At 34.0% G+C, this 10,537-nt stretch overlaps 2 protein-coding genes across 3 annotated transcripts; one reads left to right on the forward strand and one right to left on the reverse strand.

Moving 5' to 3' along the window:
- Positions 1-723: 723 nt before the first annotated feature.
- LOC130719944 (protein-tyrosine-phosphatase PTP1-like) lies at positions 724-2,399 on the reverse strand. The gene is made up of 4 exons (XM_057570535.1): positions 2,370-2,399; positions 1,596-1,706; positions 1,347-1,490; positions 724-1,255 (listed from the first exon to the last, which is right to left on the reverse strand). The coding sequence occupies exons 1-4, from the start codon at positions 2,397-2,399 to the stop codon at positions 1,112-1,114; spliced, it is 429 nt and encodes a 142-aa protein (XP_057426518.1). The 3' UTR covers positions 724-1,111.
- Positions 2,400-2,681: 282 nt separating this feature from the next.
- On the forward strand, positions 2,682-4,332 carry LOC130720469 (uncharacterized). Of its 2 annotated transcripts, none has more exons than XM_057571118.1 (4): positions 2,682-2,830; positions 3,174-3,274; positions 3,349-3,497; positions 3,592-4,332. In XM_057571118.1, exons 2-4 carry the CDS (start codon positions 3,174-3,176, stop codon positions 3,747-3,749), a joined length of 408 nt encoding a protein of 135 aa, XP_057427101.1. In that variant the 5' UTR covers positions 2,682-2,830; the 3' UTR covers positions 3,750-4,332. The 2 variants fall into 2 exon arrangements, with proteins under 2 accessions (XP_057427101.1, XP_057427100.1); XM_057571117.1 differs by having other exon boundaries at positions 2,687-2,830; positions 3,159-3,274.
- Positions 4,333-10,537: the final 6,205 nt, after the last annotated feature.

The raw sequence follows: 10,537 nt of genomic DNA on the forward strand, positions 1-10,537 counted from the left end.
AACCTCCTTACCTAGAAATAAACAACTCTTCTTATGAAAACAAAAAGAAAGGGATTAATATATCTGGAGGAGAACAGGGTTCCTCTACATCCTGATAGTAATTTGTGGAGACATCCTTGCCTAACTCTACCTTTGTTCCTAGCACCAGCCTGCCTTCATTATCAGTGAACCTATCTAGGGTACCCTAGCACCTCCATTCTTAGAGTTAAAAAATTTCTTGGCTTTTTATTTATTTCAGAAACAGAGACTAGTAGTGGGAGCTCCCTTTCCAAGTAATAAATAATTCTTCTCTTGTTAACAGAGAGAAAGGAGTTAATAGATTTTCCACAGGTGGAGATTAGAGTTCCTTCAAACATCAAATTTGTAACTACATCCTTGCCTAATCATCTAGGTAGTTCCTTAAGCATCTCCCTTCTTCGCCATCAAACTACATAGGGTACCTTATCATCGCTGTTCTTAGATTTCAAAGCCCCTCACATTTTTATTTAATTTAGAAATGGAATTAATGTCAGAATTCAGATGCAATTAATTTGTGGCATGCTTAACCAGTTCAAATGTTCCATAATCATAATTAAATATAAATTATAAAATCCAACTACCTGAGTCTGTACCATTCCAATTTAAAACAATCTTCCAAATTAGAGGAAACCAGAAGACAGAAAGAAACAAGAAAGGTTATGTGGATACATTTTCAAAGTTTACTTATCAGAATTATGGTATTTGTACCTCCTCAAAGCTTACGACACATCACTTAACTATGGAAGAGTAACGTAAGGCAACAAATATTTACACAACCGGCAAACTTTGCAAAGCTGTGTGTTCTGTTTTCCATAATCAGAAAGAATCACTTTGAAGGGTGTCATTTCTTTCATATTGAGAGGAACCATCTTTCTTTATCTTAAAGTTATCATTTTATGTACTAAAGAGTGGACTCAAATGTATTATAGCATAAGTATAAGTGTATAACCATAAAACAGGGCCAACAATTAGATGAATCAATAATTTTTTCAAGGAGGGCATCTCCCCAACTTCCGTCAGAAAATCATCATCCATTCCAGTTTGTAGAGAAACATATGTAACATAACCAGCACAACTATTATAAGCTGAAAAATCATCCCACCTCGCTACGGTTCACCTCTAAATGGCGCAGCACCAACGAAGCTTCAGTGGTTTTCGCCCATTTACAGTTAACAGAGATATTTACAAATTCTCTAGGTGCATCCTCAGATTGAAAGTAATCTCCACACTTTATCATCTACAAAAAAAAAAGAGGTGAAAAACATCAATAATAAAACACAAAGAGGGGAAAACCAATCAAGTAGAGCGAGTCAGCAAGAGCCAAGCACCTTGTAATTGTCGACCAACCTAGTAAGCATCACAATTGCAGGGCAGTGATATTGGATAACCATTTCCCAGAAATCCTCATAAGTGTGCTGCAGCGGGCCTTGTGTGGCTATTAACTGGGACGCTAAAACTCCAGGGGAAGATGTCTACAATACAAAGGTTTAGCTTAGTCACTCAAAACTAAGAATTCAATCTCACAAGTCACAACAAAGCAATTTCAAAATAGCATATTCACAAAACGAAAATTGTACCGAGACAAAGCTTGCATTGATATACCTCAATGCTGCAGGCCTATAATCAGTGCTTGATTTCAGAACAACCCTGTTCTTATCAACTGAGTTAAACAAGTAGAAATCAATTTCCTAGAAAAAAAAATAAAGTGGTGAATTTATTACATGGTATCACGTCATTCTTGCTGGAATTGACAGGATCAAGAGCAACGTTGCAACTCATCTTCATCTGACTCGGTGTAAACCTGTTCGTCTGGAATCACCACACAACAAGAAACCGAGGGTTTCAATTTCAAAATGATTGAATTGAATTGAATGTGCGAGCGAGCGATCGAGGGAAGAAACCTGCAAGTAAGCGAACTATTGGGAGATGGTGTGAGGAGTGAGGAGCTTCTGCTTGAGCAAGGAGAGCGCTTGGGTGCAGTGCTTGAGCTGGTCGGGAGTGAGAGGGATTCGGGGCAACACTATAATATTTACCGAAGATGTGTTAGTTCAATAATAAATAGACTAGATTTACATAAGAATGATGATACAAGTTCAAACTCAGAAAAAATTGCATATAAAAAAAGATTGTTATAATTTTTTACTCGAATTTATATTGGTCAAAAACAAAAACAAAAAATTACACATTCATCTTCAGATATACTAAACCTTATATGCAAAGAGAATCACAATCACAGAAATTGTTATCATAGTTTGCACGAATTCCACATTTAAAAACAAAGTTTACGTGAACAATTGACTTCTAAGTACTATTTTCTAATAAATGATCACCTAGAAGAAGTAACAACTCACCATAATCATCCTTTGATTAAGGTATTTCATGTTAGTGTGAGAATAATCTTTCATCTCACTACCAATGAATAACAATTACTAATAGTAATAGTAATAGTATGTTAGATTTTGCGGTTCTCTTTCATTCAAATGTTATTTGACTAATTTCACACATAAAACTTACATTGTCTCTGTTTCTGTTGTTTGACTGAGATTGGTGGACTTTTGTCTTGTTGTTTTTTAACTTTATGGGCCCGGCCTTTTAATACACAAGTTCACTTTGACAAAAAAATAAACAAATGGGCCATTTGATACAAAGCAAGAAAAAAATTAACTTTCTATGATATTTTACTCGAAACTGGTAAAGCATATATGCTTTGCCTTTTCATTCCCCAAACCCTTGTCGAGCGTGAGAAGGACGGTGACTGAGACGAAGATTGCAGAAGAGTTTCAGTTTTCTTTCGTTCAAAGCTTCTGTTGAGGTTACCTTTTCTCTCTTCACAACCTATTTTCTTCTTTTTCATATCTCTTTGTTAAGTTTGGGTTTTTAATCTCTGTATAAAATTAGGGTTCAATGTTTGTTTAATTTATCAATTATACTCTATTTCGATCATCAATTTCCGTTAATTTACCCCTCTATCAATTTCAGTTTTTTATTCTTCGATTGAATTTAGATTTTTTTTTCAAATATGGTTTAGGGTTTTCAGAACAGCTTTCCCAGTTCAAACATCTTCTTTACCCCTTTTCTCTCTTCAAATTCTATGAAATTAGGGTTTATGGTTCAATGGTTTTTCAATTTATTATGTTTAGGGTATGAGTTTTCAGATGGAGGATAATTCAATTCATGGATGGTCAGTATCTCAGTGCACATCTAAGGATTTTAAAGCTGGTGTCACTTGCTCTGTACAGAGGCCGAATCAATTATGGTAAAATTGTGATTTTTAGCCGTCTACATCCTAATTCTTTTAGTTGCAGAAGTTAACTTTTTTCTATTATATAGGCATGTTACAGTCAAAGAGTTTCAGTGTGGAGACAATGTATACTGTGGCGTTGTTCTAGATGTTATACAACCTGCAACTGAGCTACAATCCTTTAGAACCATGGTTTCTCTTATAAATAAAATTGATGTCAATAAAACGATTAGGATTGGTATTGTGTTTTTTCTTTCAGCTTTTGCTTTTTCTTTTCATTCAGTCCAGTCATTTATGATCTTTTCATTAACAAAATTGTGTTTATTTTTCAGATCAATTTGTTAAGTACGCTCATGGAAGTGTTAGATTCTCAGTTCCAAGACTCCTTCTTCTGAAGGATCTTCTTGATCCTTCATCTGGTTTTCTCATGGATGATACTATATACTTTGAAGCTTCTGTACCCTTTGTTGCCAGTCCATATCATTTTTAGAGTTTGGGCAGGTGTCTCTTATATTTTTACCTCATCTTCAACATGTCTTCAACCTTCAACCGCAAATTCTTGATAGCCTTCGGTCTAAGAATGCTTCAAAAAATTTCTGCATTTCTGCTTTGAATGCCCTTGGCAGTGTGCTGATGTTTTTGGATACTGTTAAGCTAAAGGAATTAGATGAAAAGGGACGTACTGAGCTAAGGTATTTATGGAATGTGGCTGAGCTCTTTGGGTTAGATTTGATGTGGCTGAAACCTCACTACGAGGCTGCTTTGACGGCGCAGGATTATTCGAGTAGTGATGATAAGGCGAAGAGGTTCAAGCTTGATGACAATTTCAGAGATTTGTTTACCGCGATCAAGAAGGATGATGATGTTATAGGATATCCATAGTTGGTTGTTTATTTGATATTGATGTGAAGGATTTAGTAGTCTATGTTAGGATTTCTGGTTTTTGAAATTTTACTCATGCACTTTCGAGTTGTAGAGTTTTGTTTGATATTGATTTGGTATTGACAAGCTCTACCAATTTGGGGTACCAAGGATCCTTTCTAATTGGAATGGCCTCAAGTTTTTTTTCCGTACCCTTAATTTTGTTCACTTATCTAGCAGGCTTTAACAATTACTTATTTGCATTGTGAGTACTCATTGAATGAGCATGCTAAGTGTTTAAGGGCTAACACAAAAGCAGGTGAATTGTCCATAAAAAGAGGGAAATTTATACCTGGATGGTCAACCTTGACGCTTGCTCTTTTGAAACTAGATTTGGACAAAGCGCTACATGAGTTTTCTTAGTATCTGAAACAAATGGTTTGGAGAAGGTTTGTCTCTGTTCATAGGTTGTCAAGATGAAAATTTTCCTATCAACTACAATTGTGTTAATATAGTTGTCTCTAAATAGGAGGATATTTCACCATTGTTGGGCTTTTGTCAGATTTTTTCTTTCAAGTACTGTGTAATGACCCCAATGAAATAAGCTACATGTGAGTGTGTACACATATACATAATTCTTTAGAGAACATTTCCCCCCTCTATAGAATGCTTTAACAGCCAACCGTTTTTTCCCTCTGCAACTCCAGATCATGAAAGCTCCAACTCTTTGATGGTTTCACAAATTTCAATCTAATTATTTTGAAAGATTTTATATGATTGAGAATTTTGGTGTTCACATGCTGAAGTAATGATATAAGAACAATGACTTGAAGAAAGCATGTGTCCTTGAAGAAATATTTAATTTTCATTCTTAGGAGTATTTGATGTCTTGAATTATTACGAGACTATTCGAATGAGCATATTTTGCTACAAATGTTGAACCAAAACCAATTATGTTAGTAACATTGTATTATGTCACATGCATGTCATAGCACAAAATATGTTCCTTAACAACTCAAGGAAGGAGTACTGGAGTAGTCTATTGGATGACATCAGCTTCTCATTTCTGAGGAGTAGTAGAATGTTGGAGCAGTATATTTCTCAGAAGTAGTCGTATGTTGGAGGAGTATGTGTATTGCACTAACATTATTCTAGGTTGAAGAAAAGCATGTTTTTTTGAACTTTTGATTTTTATTTGTCTCAGTAGAATCACTTAATTTGATCATGTGTACTCTTTTTGAAAGGTGCAAGCTGCTACAATTTTTTAAAAAATTAACTCACAAAAATCCTATTTTGGTCCCCAACAAAGATGCGTTGTATCATGTTTGGCCACTTCTACCGTCTTTTTCATTGTTGTTGTTTTTAAGAGCTATTTGTTCTCATCTCTGTAGAGATTGTACAACTCTATGAATTCAGAGCTTCCAAATTCTTTTCATCATGATTTTATTTAGTGATGGATCCAGAAATTTAATGTTGTGAGGACAATATATACATATAAATTTGTAACAAAAAAAAATTAACATATACTATTAGAAGTTATGAAATTTTTTACTAAAGCGGACACAAGTGAAAGCATTTTTTACCAAATAGGTCATAAAAAACTATACTTTTACTACTCAAGTGAGGGCATTTAACAATGTGAGATATAAGTGAGGGCATTTTTTACTAAAGAAACCATAAAAAATCACATATTTTTACTACTCAAAAAGGGTTACCAGCTAGAGATAGACAACGTGGTTGTGGAATCAGATGCCATAGAGGCCTGCGCATGTTTCTCGGGGAAGAAGAGGATGGCAGTTTTGTAGCGCAAGTGTTAGAGGATTGCAGGACATTAACAACTAAATTTTATTCTTTGACTCTTTGAGTGTTGTTCTTGTTAAGAGAGGAGGCAATAGGGTGGCACATGTCTTAGATTCATTATCAGAACAACTATTTTAGTGGATGTATTTGCAGTATAATTTATTTGAAATTAGTACTTTACATAAAAAAAAATCATCTCTTGTCCACTTTTTCTATCAAATATCGAGTCTTCTGATAAATCATTGAAAATATTTCTACCTCATGTGATTTTACAGATTAGTGCAAAATTACGAGATACTCAAGGTAACTAGATATTCTTCATATTTTTGCTTTAGGCTTATGTGCAAAATCTAATTAGTTGATTTTATTATTTACAATTTTATTTTTGAACGTGTTATTTACAAATCATAACAATTGATATAATAAAAAAATTACATGGACTTCAATGGCTAACAAATCTCTTGCGTTTTAAGAAAATCCTTTAGGAATGGTTTGAAAATGGTGATAAATTTGGTTTTGATAAATCAATAATATATCATTTAAAATTTTCAAATATTAAAAGACATCTTAATAAAAAGGATAACGCCGCTGATTTTCTGGCTAGGAAAGCGGCGCGGGAGGGATCATCGCACCGTGTTGGGGGCAACCTCCATATGATGCTTATGCTTCCTTGTACTTAGACTTGTGTGCGTAGTTTGTTAGTCTGTTTTATTTTCTCATGTAACAAAAAAAAGGATTTGAAACTATTATTTAATTTTATTATAACAAACATAAATATACACAATGCAGTCTGGCTGATGAATTGTTTATCTTCACTACATAAATAATTTTAATTATATTGTGTGATCTACTTGATATAAATTTTTGGCTTAATTGCAACTTTGGTCCCCGACGTTTATCAATGCCACGATTTTGGTCCCCCACCTAATTTAATTACATGGATGGTCCCCGACGTTGTAGGTCGTGTGCAACGTTAGTCCTACCGTTTATTTCTTAATGGAGGAGACTTATGTGGACGTCTAGTTGGAGAGAAAAATGAGGTATGAGGAGAGAGGGAAGCACGTGAGTATCACGTGAACTCACGTGAACCTTATATGAACCCATTATACCCAAATCTGAAACCCTAGGGATCTAAATCGTGTTACCTTCTTCGTTCTAGGGAGGTCAGGGGTTTGGGTATAATGGGTTCTGATAAGGGTCACGTGATACTCACGTGCTTCCCTCTCTCCTCATACCTCCTTTCTCTCTCCAATTGGACGTCCACGTAAGCCTCCTCCATTAAGAAATAAACGGTAGGACTAACATTGCACACGACATACAACGTCGGGGACCATCCATGTAATTAAATTAGTTGGGGGACCAAAATCATGGTATTGGTAAACGTCGGGGACCAAAGTTGCAATTAAGCCTAAATTTTTCATGAAATCAATATAAAATTATTGATTTAGAGAACCCGTGCATCGCACGGGATTATCACTAGTTACTGTCAAAATAAGGAAAGTTACAACATAAGGTTTCTCACTTCCTGGCACTCTACAGTTCAAAACTCTTCCGTCATGGCTGACCATGGGGCAATTTTCCTGAAAATTCTCGCTTCCTTTGTTTTAAGGGCATCAACTTCCCCATTAGATAGAAGGTCCACAATGGGTTGTGCTTATTAGAAACTATACTTCACATTTATAATTTACCTTTTATATTTTTTTTGCACTTGTTTGTTTCTTTGTTCATCATGGCTTAAATTTAGAACTCTTTCCACTAGAGAAATTATGCTAAACTTATTCTAGTTGTATATAAGAAGCTTATCACTTATCAGTGGTATATGAAATAATAGTCATGGGGAGTTAACACCAAAATTTCCAGATTTAGAAATTAATTACTGAAATATACATAAATGCATAGTATATTTCAGTGTAATTTCTACCTTGCTGTCAAATTATTAGCAATTACATATGCTGGGTTGACTGTCTTTGGTCGAAATTATATGCCAAATTAGCAAAGCAATGAACCAAAGAAAAGGTATGATGATTTCGACTATAAACCAAAGACAACCATGTGCCAAAACTTTATTTTCCTTGTTGAATGGCACTGGTCTTGGAGTCGAGATTATATGTTGGAGTTCAAAAGTAAAATGACTTATATATTGTGTTCAATGGCCAAGAGCTTTGAAGTAGTTTTAGTGGTAACCAACCATGATTTAATCCATGTGGTATTGTGGTTCCAGGTAGCAAAAGGTTGCCACATTTTAAGACATGTGCCACATTCACAAAGCTAAAGATTTGGAACCGCACCATTTATTTGCCACGTTCAAAGAGCACTATGAGTACAAGGAAGTTGTTAGAATATTGGAAGAGTTCTTCGACAAGCAAAATATATTTGAAGACATATTAAGTTTTGATCAAAGCAATCCAGTCGAAGAAATTCAAGACTACCTGAAGATGGAGTTGCCAAAGAAGTTAGTGGAAATTACTAGTGGTGTTGCCAAATAAGTTAGTGGAAATTACTAGTGGTGTAAGTGGAAGTTACTAGTGGCTTTAGGTAGTTTATTTTAAATAAACACATGTTTATTAGGTGGTAAGGTAGTATCAGGAGCTTAGTTTATAAATACTAGTTCTGATTGTAATGTAGGCAGATTCACATAATTACTCAAAATTCTTTATAGATGCATTCTAGTCTTATGTGACAAACGGCTACAAAGAGACTAAGAGTGTGAAGGGATTCTCACATTTATAATCAATGCAATGTCATTTCCTTTGTCATTTTAATTTGTTTTTGTTTTCTGCTCTTCTTTTTCCTTTCAATCTTCTACCTTGACACTCAAAACGTTTTCACAAAAGGACCCAAAAAGGACTCTAAATCCAATCCTTAACCTGTTTTTGGTTTCTATTTGTTTATAAAAAATCACAGTAAATAAATTAACACACCCAGTGAGACAATTTTAGTGAAAACTAAGTTTTCAAAGTGTCAATTTAATCTGGTCATAAATCTGTATTTAATATTTAATTCCACATATTGGTTTTGAGAATTCAAGACCAAATTGTCAAGGACTATCGAGACTTCATTTTGGTCTGTGTACTTGAACGTGATAAGTTCAGGATCGTGCACATACATTTTGGGGCCTTAAGCGAAAATGTTAAAAGAGCTTTTTTCAACTTTTCAAATTTTCTTCAATTTTTCATAACTAGATTCATACTTTCTATTTGACATTTTCTTATGTAACTAATCAAAATAAAAATAAAATTAACTAAATATTAAATAAATCTAAATAAACTAAATAGTCTAAACTCTAAAATAAATATAGAAAACGATGATGATGAACAGAACGATAGAACGACAGAGATTTTGTTCCAATGGGAGGGAGAATTGGAGATGAAAGGCTCTGTACGCGGGACGCCGGGATGTATGCGGTTTTCAAAATCCATACGATGTCAAATCCAAAGAGGTTGAGGCGTAGAGATTTGATCAATAGACAATAGGTTTCAAGGAAAGGAGAAGAAGAATTTTTTTATGAACAAAAGATGAGGATATAAAAAAACGTGAAAGTTGAAGTCTGGAGAGTGAGAGACGTTAATTAGAGAATTGAAATGAGTTAATAGATATTTATTTTTTTTGGGATAAATAAAATACTTTTTTTATTGAATAAATAAAATACTTTAAGTGACATTAATTATGATATTGATTAATTTTAAAAAGATGATATTGATTGACTAATTTTTAGGGAAGAAAGTGATTTTAAATTATTTTATTTTGATCAGTTAAAATTTGTTAATAGTTTGTACCAAAAAAAGTACAAATATTTTTTTTGGCCTTAAAAGTAGGGGGCCTTAAGCTGGTGCTTAATTTGCTTTGCACACAACACGGCCCTGGATAAGTTTATGTCAAACTGATTGTCATATTAATCAATTTTGACTTACATACATAGTCAAGTGGAATTTAGATTTGGACTTCAACTGCCAATTAAAGTATTGGTACTTCTATTAGTATTTGGGAAGTCCAAAACTTATGAAAATGTTTCATCATGGATTACCAAACAATGTCCATTTTTCTGAAAATTCTCATCAAGAAGCAAATCAAAATGGTCAAGAACATACATAGTTCAGCACATTAGGAATGACCATGTCTTTGATTTAAAGTGGTTCAATGAATTTGTTTCCTTCAAATTTCACCACTGATATTGATTTACAATCAATTAGGCAACAAATTAATGAGAGTAATTACAATATGATGAACATGTTGACACAACAAATGTCAACTATGTTTAATCCTCTCATTCAAGTGACTCAACAATTAGGTCAAATTGCTGATGTTTTTGAGGCGCCATCATTGGACATGACATTTCAACGAGTTACTGACTATGGCAGAAATGAGCCTCTAAATTTGACTCAAAATGAAGTTCTGAATTTTGGTCAAAATGGACGAGAAAACTTAGTCTAAAATCTGTCACAAAATCTTGACCATAATTTAGACAATGTTGTCTTGGTCAATCAAAACCAAAATGATTTTGGGGAGCATAGAATGTGGCAAATGTTGCTAAACAAGTTCTAAATCAAGATGGTTTCAATGTCGGATATGTTAATCGTCCCAATTTGATGTCTCCATTTCCTGAAATAGTTCTTCAAA

Source organism: Lotus japonicus, chromosome 5, assembly GCF_012489685.1.
Source record: "Lotus japonicus ecotype B-129 chromosome 5, LjGifu_v1.2".
Classification (NCBI taxonomy): Eukaryota; Viridiplantae; Streptophyta; class Magnoliopsida; order Fabales; family Fabaceae; genus Lotus; species Lotus japonicus.